The 13,890-nt window shown below is 42.9% G+C and overlaps 1 protein-coding gene across 12 annotated transcripts in view; it reads left to right on the top strand.

Annotated features, from left to right (window-relative positions):
- Window positions 1–13,890, top strand: part of LOC119007089 (mucin-1-like) — a 97,967-nt gene that overhangs the window by 64,044 nt on the left and 20,033 nt on the right. For 2 of the 12 annotated variants that reach the window (XR_005071013.1, XR_005071008.1), the window contains one exon: window positions 11,716–12,011. The exons of 6 other annotated variants lie outside the window; for them this stretch is intronic. Coding sequence is in view for 1 of the 6 variants with exons in the window: in XM_037076455.1 (XP_036932350.1) it covers window positions 12,189–12,289 (101 nt within the window). In the remaining 5 variants the exon portion in view is untranslated. Of the gene's footprint in view, window positions 1–4,280; window positions 4,362–6,136; window positions 8,708–11,715; window positions 12,012–12,156; window positions 12,290–13,890 lie in introns of those variants that run through there. 4 more of the 12 variants (XR_005071015.1, XR_005071009.1, XR_005071010.1 and 1 more) reach the window with 3 other exon arrangements.

The raw sequence follows: 13,890 nt of genomic DNA, 5'->3' as shown, positions 1-13,890 counted from the left end.
ACATAAATAATTGTCTCTCAGGTGAAGAATTACTCCCCCTGGTGGTTTTATTGCAGCTCCGCAGCTCTCGTCTCTGACTTCAGGTGTCACATAAAGTTCAGCCGCCTCAACAGTATTTCACAGACGGTCTTAGTCTTACGGCTAAAGTTTTTTTTTTTGTTTTTTTTTGCCGCTCATAAGATAATTTCTTCTACATTTCCTGGGAAGAAATACTCAGTTCATTAGTGTGCTTGAATTTATAATTGGCCTCCAGAGAATTCGTTATGCTCCTTTTAAATCCAAGTAGATATTAATCAATCATGAATTAATAGCTGTATTACTTTTCATATGTGTGGAGCTGTATACCGCCAGTATGGGTTTGCTACACCTCCTCCAGACAAACTGCACTGACCTCACAATAAATCAAGTGTACCAAGTGTTCACTCAAGTTTAGTGCCAAATTATCTGGTTGTTTCCAGGAAACTTCTGTGGAAACTATTTGGAATTTACAAATCATTTTGTGCTGATTTTGTATTAACTTCTCAGCCAACTAATGTGACCAAACCGTCATGGTCTCGTTAACAGAGTAGTTTGTTGGTTAACAAGCAAACATCTGGAATCCAGCTGTAGTTCTCACCAGATATTCAAGGTCTTTTATCTTCAGTGGGTTTATTCAGAAATAATATTGCTCCTTGTTGTGTTTGCAGACACTGATGGCTGTAAGTTAATGCAAACTGAGTCTCAGCAGTGTTCAGTATGAATACAGTTTATTAGCATTATTGTTAATAGTCGGGTTGTAAAGCTGGAGTTTCATCACAATATTATAATGAATTTTTAGACAAGTTCAATTCAAAGGCCTGCGAATGATATGAAATGATGTCATCTGCTCATTAAACACATGAAGAAGAAACTGCCAACACTTCATGTTTTTGCTTCTTGCCATTGAGACAATAACAATGCCAGAGACAAATAGGACTGGAGGATTGTAAAATGATAAGAGCAATAAAGTTTACTTTAATTTGACTCCACTCACACACAGAAAACACAGAAAACAGGGCTTAACTGGACTGACTCTCCGTAGACAGTTCCCTTTAATACAATCAAGTATACATCAAATATTGAACCTTGATAGTGCTGAATCAATGAAGAATAAGTGAACACACACACACACACACACACACACGCACACGCACACACGCACGCACAGCCTTTGGTCACAGAAGCCAACTACTCAACCTTCCACTGAGGTGAATCACAAACGAGCCTGAATGATCGACGAGGAAACCAAACTAATGAGCCTTGAAGTGATTTGATATGAGTGTCATGAGATGAGGAAAGAGTGTGTGTGTGTGTGTGTGTGTGTGTGTGTGTGTGTGTGTGTGTGTGTGTGTGTGTGTGTGTATGAATGAACTCTGTGTGCGTGCGTGTGTGACTGGGAGAGCATGACATGCAGCGTGTAAAGTGAACGTTTCCCACCACACAGCTGGTGATGGTTGCCATGAGAACCAACTGGGGCAGATGGTGCACAAATGGTGCCTGGACGACACACACACACACACACACACACACACACACACAGTTCATACTATTCTATGTTTCTCTGTGTGAAACTTTCTATCAATTTGGTCGTTGTGTCTCTGGCAGGTGATGAGTTCAAACTTCAAAGATTCTGGATTCTGTTGACTTGCTTCTGTTTGGCACCAGCAGTTGAGGGTGTGGTTCCTTGGAGCAACACACACATTGGAGCAACACACTCTCTACATATTTTAAAGCTACCCAAGAACCAGAAGTCGTAGTTCACTCTTGTATACAGTAACCTACATGTTCAGTTATATTGTGTATATTTGTGTTAGAAGTGGAGATGCATGACACATTTCCTTTTTCAGTTGATACAATAATGTAACCAATAATTTCTCATTTTTCTATTTACAAAGAGGTGTATAGCCGGTAGTTCATGCACGCCTGAGTGTAGCGAAGGTGAAGATGTAGTGAGGGAAGATGGATTCCATCGTTCTCACAGTGTTGTGTTGTGTTAAAACTTTTTCCCTCCTCTCTGAACTCTAGCGGAGCATGTGTTGCCCGCTGCGCTCGTTCTTCTTCCTCTCTGCTGGATCATAAACATGCTGCAGAGTTGCATTCAACCACCTTCTGTACCAGAGTGTGTGCATGGGATGCTTGTTAAGTCCATGAAAGCGATTTAGCTTTGTGTTATTATCTCTATTTATTTATTAATTAGCTATGATTTCACTGATACAGTTCTTAAATCTATCTGTGCATCTCTAAGCAGCCTAAAATGTTTTCAGATGAAGGCTGGTAGCATTTTTCTAGTTGTCAACAAATCCAGTGAGGTGGTTTAATCAATTAAAATCACCTGATCAGAATCAGATAATGTAGGCTACACTTTGCACAGTAATATGACTACAGCAAAGTGGAGCAATAAGTTAGAGTTATGTACAAGAATTACATACAGGAAAGGAAAATGACTAATAACATATTAAAATATGGTGCATTCTGCTGCATGGAGTTGAATTAGGAATAGTAATAATAGTAAATAGTAAACGGTTAGGAATATTAATAATAATAATAATAATATAATAGATCTGTGGATCAAAGGCCACTTCATGTATCGATTGATTGGCTCTAATAAAAACTTTCAGGACTCTTTCTTATTTGTGGGACAATCATAAACATGTCGATAGTTTAAAGAGACATAATCATGTGTTTTTCCCTAAAAATCAATATCTCTCAAACACTTTGGTGCATCTTTGTTTATCATCACAGGGTGTAAATCCCAGGCCTTCAATTCGAAATGACTCCTGGTAAAATATGTATATCTGTAACTCTAAACTGCTGCTTATAAGACCATTGCATAAGTGTGCGTCTGTGCCTTTGATGTGTGAGAGAGCACAGAGCCACAGCTGAGCCTCGGGGCTTTGGCTCCAGAAGTGTGGCAATTGATTTGGCCAAATGTACTGGGTCAGACTGTGGAATAACAGACGCACAGGGAGAGAGAGAAACGACAAGAAAGAGAGGCACGCAGAGAGAGGAACAGAGGAGGGACATGATGGAGACAGGGGTGTTTTTATGGGGTCACATGTTGACGGACGAGAAGGTTCGGTGCGTCGCAGTCTATGTTCAGCCTTTCTTCTGTCTCGTTTGTGCCTGTTGGGAGGAAGTTACTGCAGTTTTTTTCACCCTGAGTGAAAATAAAACTTTATCCTGTTCCTTGTTAGTCCCCCTCTTTTCTCACGGCTACCGGGTGTCCTCGTGTTACAAAATACCACAACCAGAGGACTCAAACTCGCTTCCTTCCTCCCGACCACCTCCTTGCATACTGTTTTGTGGTTGAACTTTGACCTCCCTGAAGGAGTTCATGCTCACTTTGTCTAGACATCGAGAAAGAAGCACTGACCAATGGTCTCAATCACTAGTTTCAGGTCTTCTTCAACACAGCATGATTTTCATTTTGTAAATTATGGAACCATTTAGAGTCAAATAGACGATGAAGCACAGTACGCTCTGAGATGTGGCTGCCTTGTGATTGACAAGCTGCTACCGTAGCCTGTCCTCAGGTTCTCAGTCAGATCCACTCAGGATATCCTCTGCAGCTCCACACGAAAAGCTAAGACTGCGTTGGCTGTAATGCCATTGGTGCTGATGCCAGCGTTAAGCCAAAACAGCTGCAGACACAGCTGCAAGCTTCAGTCTTCCTCCCGTCCTTCAAACTGAGTTTCAGCTCCTTCACTCTGTCTGTTTGTTTGTGGTTATCTGGTTTTATTTGAAATCGGGATATTAGAGCGAGAAGGATGGAGGTGCATGATGTGACCCATGAATATGGTGAATGTTATCACCGAGAACAGGAAAAAAGAAGAGATTTCAACTCGGAGTGGCTTCACAAACGAGGCCGAGCGTTTGGAAACAGACGCTGAGCTGGACATCTTCTCTGCAGACGCTCGCTTCTTATTGGAAACAATTGGAAAATAGAAAATGCTGCGTGGACACAGTCCCACAGAGGTAGACAGGAAACGGAGGGAGAGACATCATCACATGCAGCGAGGGTGATTTCTTTATTGTAACAGTTGGATTTTTTTCGCTCTGTCCAGAATCAGATGCAGCAGCTGATCTGGAGACGAGAGCTGAGAACTGAACTGTACAGCTGAGGAACACATTAACATGCAGCTCTCTCATTTTACCTTCTTTACTGAACAACTTTCTGTCACCAGATTAAGCTGCATTGTGTCGTGTTCCCCTGACACCTGTGTGTGTGTGTGTGTGTGTGTGTGTGTGTCATGGAGAGGCAGAGTTTGTAATTTCAGGCTTTCACGAGTGTGAAGCTCGTCTCAGTGTGAGTTTCACTGTGTGTGAAGCTGGAGTGATGGAGCGTGAGTAATACACACACACACACACACACACACACACACACACACACACACACACACAGTACATATGTACAGTATAACCACTTTCACTTCTACACATATTCACCCTCTCACACTCGCAAAGAAAGACTTTCTCTGTAGCACACACACATTCGCTCACAGTGGGCTGCCATCTGTTCTCACCAGTCAAGCTGTCTTGGCGGCCCCTCAGGCCTGGGACACAATCAATGACTCTCCCTCTCTCTCACACACACACACACACACACACACACACACACACAGAGAAGGCACACACCAACCATGCATTGGCCAACAGACTTTGAGGTCGTAATCACTGGCACTAAACTAATCAAGTTACTACTCTGTCGCTCTCCAGAAAAGTGGAGAACATCCGTGAGCATCCTTCAACAGTCTCAGATGGTGAATTTTCAAATATATCATCTAACGTTGACGTTGTGTCTCAGATAGTGTCGCACGTTTAGTTTGTACTTGCTCTGTTGACTGAACGCACCAGTCGCAGGAAACAGTGAAGTGGTCCTCTGAAATGATTTGCATTTTTATCTTGTTTGTCAGTGTTTGTGCAGCCTGTGTTGATGGATGACAGATGAACTATATAACATGAGGAGAACGTGTGACGAGCTGGACAGACGTCCTGGTTACTAGTATTACTACCAGTTATTAGTCTCTGTCACCTTCACCAACATTTCCTGTCTCCCTTGAACCAAAAGACGTTTCTGTGGCTGTGTTGCACCGTCAGAGCTGTGCATGTTCTTTGCATGTTGCCTGTGTGGTTGTCTTGTCTTGTCTTTAACTGTTGGTTTGTTTTCCGGCTGCCCTCCCTTTGTCAGAACAAAACATTGTAGAGATTTTAGAATAATTGTTTGAATTGCTGTTAAGTTTCTCTATTTAAAGTCTTCTGTATGTCCTTCACAATGACTATGATCTTTTACACAGGTTAAATGACCTTTATTTAAATCTTTTGAGGAAGTATGGTGACTTTACTTTTCCTACACAAGTCAAACACATGCACACTGACAGCTCGAGCGATCTATGACTACAGTACGGTGTCCTGTGATTAACACATTTAATAAAAGAGACGTGTAAGTCAGGTAATTAAAAGCAGAGATCCATCAAAGCGCTCGGTGCTCCATCTTGCTTTTTTGTTACATGAACAAAATGCAGACAGAAAAGGGGGCTGGACGCCGTTCATCATCTGCAGAACAAGTCCCTGTCACAGATTAAAGCACAGAGGAGGCTTTGACAGCCACACATGCAGAGTCAACCATGAGTGTGTGCGTGTCTGTATAAGTGTGTGTGTGTGTGTGTGTGTAATCAAAGAGTAAGCTTGAGTGGTTTTGATGTTATTGTCATATAGAGGAGAGTCCCACGCTCTGTATGACACTCTGCATGAACCCTGGGCTTAACAGACACACACACACACACACACACACACACACACACACATACACTCTTACAGGCAAAGTAATGCACACACAAGCTGAAACACACACTAAGTGCCAGCAGCACATTGAGCTTCAATGGCTAACAGAGTGTTTTGAAGTGTGTTTTTTGTATTCATGGAAACTCCTGTTGACGACGACAAAAGGCTGCAGAAATGTGACACACGTGATTGATGAGCTGGGCGGATTCCCACACATCAAAACCACCGCAGGGAGAAAGCGTTTAATGTACTGTCTCCTTCACACACAAAACATTTTTTTATATATGTTGCATTTATACTTCTATCTGTTTCTCTTTGCTGTCTTTGAAATCATCAGCCGAGGAGATGACGACTGAAGGAACAGAAGGAAGCAAGAAGTCCGAGCAGAATGTTTGTTGTGTGTCGATGTGCTGAGTTCAAGGAGCACCAATACGCCTTTCAAAAAATATAGACGCGTTCTTATTCTGCATGTCTCCCGTGCAGACATGGGATTTTAGGACGCCATTCCCACGGCTGACCGTTCTCACTCGCTCCTCACGGTTTGTTCAAGCCAGCAATCTGAATCTGAGCCGGCAGCAACAGTAATAAAAAGAGTCGAATTCTTGCCGTGTAAAAAGAGCGAGCTGACGGGACAGAAGAGGTCTGATGTTCTGACAAACCAACCAGAGATGTCTTCAAACTGAGGAGCAGAACAACGTCCAGGAGCTCGTCAGCCTCCAGCAGAAGATACGATCAGCTGTTATCAGCATGTTACTGTTTCAGAATGCTCAGCCTGCCTGTATATTATCCTGCACGCAGGCACGGTATCTAAAATCTCACTCTGCAGCGGCGTTATGGATAATTGTTCTTTGTTGCAGCAGAATTGCATAACCTCAGGCTGTGGATACCACCACCAGGAGTAAAACACAAATGTGTAGGTAACAAGAAAATAGAGAGTTTCTTTTGTCTCAGCAGCTCTTAAAGATACACACCAGAATACTTTTATCAATAGCCGTCTTCAGTGAGGGTTCGATCTTCTGCAAGAAGGAGGGAGAAAAACAAAGAGAAGGAGGGAAGATTTACCTCGTGCCACCGCAGAGACGAGACCTTGAAGCAGGACGTGATGGAGGTCGAATCCCCAATAAAGAGAAAATAATGAGTCTCATTTAATCTCAGGCTTAACGTGTCTTATGATATGTACAGAGGTGAATTAAGCAGATAGGACACCTTTAAATCCTATCTGTGATCGAGACACAGCGTCCCATCACACCGGCTGACGCGGGATGATTGAATTTACATGCCGGATCATCTGAGCCGTACTGAGGGACCGGCAGTGGTGCTGAGGACATAACTGAAATATCAAAACACTGATCTTTCTGGCCGAGTTATATGTTTAATACAGTGTGTATTCAGACGGGTTAGCAGTGATAACTGTTTGAATTTGTGTGAGAGAAGTGAGAGAATGAAGGAGAGACGGACTCCGAGTCTCAGCTGGTTGTTGTTGATCATGTTTCACGGTCGGTCAGCACACAAACAATCATCATCCTGAGAATTTACTGTCCACAGCACAGAAACTCTAACAAGAAATGAAATGTTCTGAGATTTTGAAAGATGCATTTATCAACATTTTGTTTAAAGGATTGTTTCGTCTTTAATTTTAAAAGCTTGACTGAGAGTCTGAGAGTAAACTGAGTCAGCTAGCTTTAGCTAACTGAGACAACTGGGTTCATACGTGTCAGACTGTGGATGGACGGCAGTGTGAGGGCGACTCTGTCACCTGACGTGTCTGATGCTGGTTTGTTCATCATCATCATCATCATCATCATCATCATCATCATCATCATCATATCCCACTGGGATCGTTCAGCAGTGGAGGGCCAAGCCCGCCTGGTGTGTTTGAATCGCTCACATTGTGTTTATTTCTTAATTTTTCTTTGTTTTTTTTGCTTTTCACCATTAGACTTGGTGAATTTATTCTGTTCTGGTACTGAAGATAATATTTCTGCTCTTCAGTGGCAGTTTGGTTTCAGGCAATAAAAATACTGGTTAAATAAATCCGTCTGTTCCGTTTTGGTTTCACACACACAGCAGAGTTGATCACCACAAATAAAAATCATCTGTTTGATGTTAGAAGTGTAAAAACACAGAACACACACTGTGAGAAGTTACTTTCTACAGGTTTTTCTCAGTTTAAACAGAATAACATTCTGACTTTCTGGACTGGATTCAGCTTGACTGCCTGGTTAGATGTCATTGATCATTTTATGTTCAGTTTGATTGTAATGAGAATAACTTATATCAGAGATTCATCAGTAAATACATGTGTTTTTCCAGCCCTCACTGAACGAGAGGCGCTCCTGTGAACTGAAGTCAGTATTGTCGTTATTAAAGGCATAAAAAGTGTCAGATTGTCTGATGCAGCTCAGTCTAACAACAGGTTGAGCAGCAAAATAACCAATAAAACCACGTTTGAAGGACAAATCACCAGTTTAACATTGACGGTTGTCGTGCATCACGTGTTGGAATGAAACCCTGCATGTGTCTGAAGCGTTCGCTGATGACGATCGTGCGGTGTTTAAAACACTCCTTTATTTCTCCGTCTCCTTCTGTCTCACAGCCTCCCTCCATCACCACTGTAACGCTCGTGATGACGACTCCTATCTTATAAATCCTCTCTGTCTCTCCTGTGCATGTGATGGCTTCTCCTCCCCTCCTCTCATCTCTCCCATTGTCTCCACGTATCTTATCCTCCTCCTCTTCTCCCATCGTACTGCTCGTTCTCTCCTTCTCTCAGTCCTCTCTGTCTCTCTTTCAGCAGGGCTCTTTGTGTTTTCTATAATCCGCTCTGTGGCGGTTTAATCTCCACTTTTAAGAGGCAAGTGGCTGAAGGCCTTTTGATGGCCGTCGGATAACTCTTCCCTCCGCTGTGTGTGTGTGTGTGTGTGTGTGTGTGTGTGTGTGTGTGTGTGTGTGTGTGTGTGTGTGTGTGTGTGTGTGTGTGTGTGTGTGTGTGTGTGTGTGTGAGAGAGAGAGAGAGTGTGTGTGCGTGTCTTAATACTGTTTTGTCACCGTGGGATGGTTTTTGCTTCCGGTCATGAATCTAAGATGCGTCTTGTCAGCTGGCTTGTCGGTGTCGAGGTCAGGACGTCTCACCCTCGTCCCTCCATGTTCTGATTTCTGATTCTGACCTCGACTGCTGCTCACCTTCTCCTTCTATGTTCCTCTTTCCTTCTCTTTTCTTCCATCTGACTGCTCTCTTTCTCTCTCTCGAAGGTCAAGGCTGAGACTACAGTGTTTCCACTGATGCATCCAGATCTTTATAGTTATCATAAACTCAGGAAGGCGTACAGACGTCCATCTCTCTCCTTGAGTCTCTGTCGAATTTCAAATGAAAAGATGACTTCTGTCCTGAGAAAGAGAATGTGTTGAGTTGACTGATGTCAGTCATTACTCTCCAACAAGACCAGAGGTGAGAGAAGCTCACAGCTCTGTATTTAAATGTTGACTGTAAGTGTTGTATCGAAGGCAGCTGGACTTGTTTCAGTGTCTTGAAGACGTTTCTTCTTCAGCTCTGACTAACTGGACGGGAGTTGTAAGTGTTGTTATTATTAGATTAACCTACATGTTGAATTGTTCTCGTGGGCAGTTGGAGACGGACATCGTTCAGATTGTTTGAAACTCGTCGCCGACTAAGAATCTATAAACTAATAATTATAATAAACTAATAATCTTAATGAGCGATGGGTGTCAAAGTTTGTCATTAGACACAAGCAGAAGTTTTGTTTGTTTTCTGACCATCTGCTCTTGACAAGGCCGACCCCTCACTCTGTCCTTCATTCTGGACCTCATTACTGTCACTGTCCACACACACACACACACACACACACAGAGTCCAGGCTGGGTTTCTGGACCTCGTTAGTTTTCCAATTAGCTGCTGTCATCTGTCGACCTCGGTTCCTTGGGGCAACTATGACACCACAGCCAATTCTCTGCACTGATTCGTCTCACTGGGAGCAGATGGACTTCCTGTTTTCTGTCCAGGGGAAAGTCAAGACGATTCCTCACTCTGAAAGTTTCAATGTTTGTTTTCACTGTGTTTTTTTTTTTTTTTTACTTATTCCACTTTTAGTTCAGGAGAGAAAACCAAAATTTTCTCACCACAGTTTACTTTAGTTCAGCAAGTGAATCAAGATGTTGACATTATCCTGAGCCGGGGCTTCTGGGAACTCACCCTCATTAAAATACAGTTTATAAGGTGTTTCATAAGAAACACACAAATAACAAGATGGTCACTCAGCGGCACAGTGAAACAGGTTGTACAGGGCGGGTGTGTGTTTGTGTGCAGGCGTTCAGGTTCTCACGCCTGTGTTGTTATGTGAACACGAGATGTGGTTTCATTAAAACGATTGTTTACTTTTGTCAAGATTAAAGAGGAGCGGCAAACGGTCACAACACACACACACACACACAGACACACACACAGACACACACATATAATAGCGTTCGTGCAACAAACTCACACCTTTTATTCATTTTTCATTCAACTGTCAGTCGTCACATACATGTTTTACAACATAACTCAATATAATCTACTGTAGTTAAAGTGTCACACACGTTTATATTTCCATAAGTATATCTGTATGTATGTATGTACACAGTTGTCACATAATAAAGTTTTAATGCACAGATTTTTTTTTCTACAGTCGCGTCATATTTTCAGCCCAGTCACCAGGATTTAGTGTTAACAGTTAATGTTTCTGCAAACCACAGATCCTTCCAGGGTCGACATGTAACGCATCATATCACGTTACATAACCAGCGGTTATGTTTCAGGAGGTTTGCAGAGGTTTTTCTGGCATGAAATCAGGTATTTTAAGCCAAACCATGATGTTTTCCTCAACCTGACCAGAGCAGAAGCCTGGTGTTGTGACGAGAGAGAAACAGAAAATTCAACTTAAACAAACGTAAAGTTGCGACATACAGAAACTTGAAGCTTTAATTCATCAGGTGACCTTCGTTCATCAGCAGTTTTGCAGAAACTTACTTAAACGACATTTATTCTGGCGATTTGGTCGATACTTTAGTAGTTTATGTATTTTACTCTTACTTACTCTTACTTACTCTTACTTACTCTTACTCCCTGTGTTTCTGATTCTCATATAAACAAACATCATCAAACTGCAGACTGAAAACAGGTCCAACCAGGATTTAAACCGTTACTGAGTCATGAGTTTTGTATCTGTGTTGTCCTGTGAAGTTCATCACTTCATGGCTGTGACTGAAGTGCAGGGAGGTTTGTCTCATCACTCGTATAATATGTTTCCCACACGTCAGCTGCTAAATGAATATTTAATGAGGACAAATTCACAGTTCTCAGAATTCATAGAAAACTTTGATAACACAGAAAGAGACGATAGAGCCCAAACGTCACCTGCAGAAATAAACATTTTCTGACACATATTTAATTTATAATCAGACATTAATGTGTGATTCACAGCTCAGCAGTCTCCTTCACACATGTGTATCATCAACGTTACGTAACACCACCCGGCTCCAGAGGGAGCAGCACTGACACACATGTAGTCTGCAGTTAGTTTTAACTAAACCAAGTTATCTAAGAGTTTTAGGCTGCAGCCCAGCGACACTGCCAGCTGGTTGAACTGGACACTGTCAGGATTATTAGACTATAGTTGAGTCTGTGTTCAGAGTGACTTACATTCAGAGTTTTCACATATAAAGCATTTAACATGTCTGAACATCTCCAGACTGTAGTTTGTCTCGTCTTCACACCAGTGAAGGAAACTTAAAGAAACACAGCAGCTGGAACTGAACACCTTGACGTGACGTGTTCAGCCGTCTTCTGTCCTTTACAGCAGTCAGTTCAGTGTTTCCACAGAGTGTCGTTAATGACATCAAGTGTTGGTGTTTGTCGTGCAGATGTGGGTGACGAGTTGGACCTTCATGTTCAGAGCGTTCGTCTCTCTGCATCAGCTGCACAATGATCGGAGCGACTGTAGAGATGAGATCTGAGAGATAACAGAAGTTAACAGCATGAAGTGACATGACGGCTCTCGCTCGCTCCTCTCCACCCCACGGCACTGCCATCTGGCCCTGCCACCACTTTACCAGTCACACACACACTCACATAGATTATGTATGTCCTGTATGGACACTCATTACAGCATTTATGAGTCTGTATTATATTTCATGAAATAAATCCATCCTCAGTCATATTTCTTTCAGTGATTTTCATTTAAGAGAGAGAGAGAGTCAGAAAAGTTAGGCAAAAGGCAAAAACAACCGAATACAATGTTGGTGTTGTTCTGTGCGCAACACAACTTTTCACTTTCAGGTTGCGTGCAGCTCACCAGAGTCCAGTTTAGTCTGCCGGGGATTCAGAAATCATTCCCATGATTCTGTGGAAGAAAGGTTGGGGTGAGAAAACACAGGACTGTGGCTTGTGTTTGTGTCGAAACCAAAAGCCAGAGTCGACGTGTGTTGAACTGCATCGGTAAGTTAACGTGCACCATGTATTTAAAGTACGTCACCTTCATTACGTCATCTTTTCTTAAACCTGATCAAATAGTTTTGTTGCCTCAACCGAATCAAACTGAAAAGCTTTGTTTGTGTGTCTGTCACCATGGCAACGTGGTTCTGGATCCACTGTAGCAGGAAACACTGACGCAGTTTGGACCACTTGGTTCGGTGTTTCTGTCTGTGAGCAGTTTGTAGACCTGATGGAGTCGCAGCAGTGTGAGCTGCAGTCGTGAGTCTTCACAGGTGGAGGTGAGATCAAAAGATTGTGTGGCCTCTTCCTGGTCGCCACGATGGAGACGAGGTCATGTGACTCCGGCACCGCTTGGCGATACCTCGGCCCGCTCGGTCCATCCAGGGCGTTTCTACCTGGAGGTTATTGTAAACAAGACGAGAAGTTTTATGTTTTGAGAGCCAACAAAGTAATTTTCTAACCTCGCTGTACGTCATACTGAGTTACAGAAGGACGCAAATATGAATTATGCTCCTCTCTGCTGCCACTAACATACAACCCGTAATAGAAAGTTGATTCTTCAAGGATTTAAAAAGCAACAACAGCTCGAGGAAAGCTCTAATTTTCTTTCCCCCAAATGGTTTTCTTTGACATCAAACGAAGTCTAGTCTTGCAGCGTCGACTCGGCAGGGGAGCGAGTTAGTGTCACTTCAGACTTCCACCTTTGAAGTGAGATGACGTGTTACGTAACGACGGCTCCAGCTCTTATAAGTATATTTATTCCTTTAACAGTCAGGCTGTTGTCACTATCTGGAGGGGTATTTATAACCAAACGACACAAATCCCCTCGTTTAGCTGCACTGCAGTGTTAATGCATGTTTGTCTTACATCTTTTGTCTGCTGTGTGTTTTTGCGTCCTGTCGACACCGAATCCGCCGGGATTTGTAGATGCAAATGAGGAAGCTGGGGAAACTACGACGTGCGTAAGTGTTGCTGAGCTCCTGTTCTGGCCCGATTCAGGTTGTGTCAAGGTCAGGCTTGCTTTTCTCGCCCGGTAGAGGAAAGAGGAAACAGGAGAAGGTTTACGTTTTGAAGTTAGCTGATGGATCGCGGAGCTGCTGTCGATGCTCCGCTGAGAGCTTTCAATTAATCCCAGACGAATCCGACTCCGACTTCATTTGCAATGTTTTTACTAGATCAGTTTGCATGTGTGGTCTATTTGCATGTGTTCCCTCTGGACGTTTTGTCAGTTGGAATATTTGACCACACAACATATCTGCTGGAGTCTGGGAGTGTTTCCTCCTGCAGCTCAGCAACGAGATAAACACAGATAGTTTACACGAACATGCCACCACCTTCAATACAGAATGATGAGTTTCAGATCTTCAGAGCGCCTCTCCTCCGTCTTCCTCCCTCTTATCAGAGCTGTTTTCATCCGTTTCACAACAGTTTGGGTTCATCTTCGACAAGCTGCGGCAGCTTGAAGGCCGTTAATAATTCTTATTTGCCAGCAGAAATACCTCTCTGCTGATTACTGGTGTGATGATCGAGTGGGCTTCAGGCAAACATCCTCCGAGAGTGAAGAGGAATGTGATCCTCTTATCTTGTCAAGTTTGATCCTCAGC

This window comes from Acanthopagrus latus, chromosome 18 (assembly GCF_904848185.1).
Source record: "Acanthopagrus latus isolate v.2019 chromosome 18, fAcaLat1.1, whole genome shotgun sequence".
In the NCBI taxonomy this organism is placed as follows: Eukaryota; Metazoa; Chordata; class Actinopteri; order Spariformes; family Sparidae; genus Acanthopagrus; species Acanthopagrus latus.
Note: the sequence above shows the minus strand (reverse complement) of the source record. Positions and strands in the feature narration are given on the sequence as shown.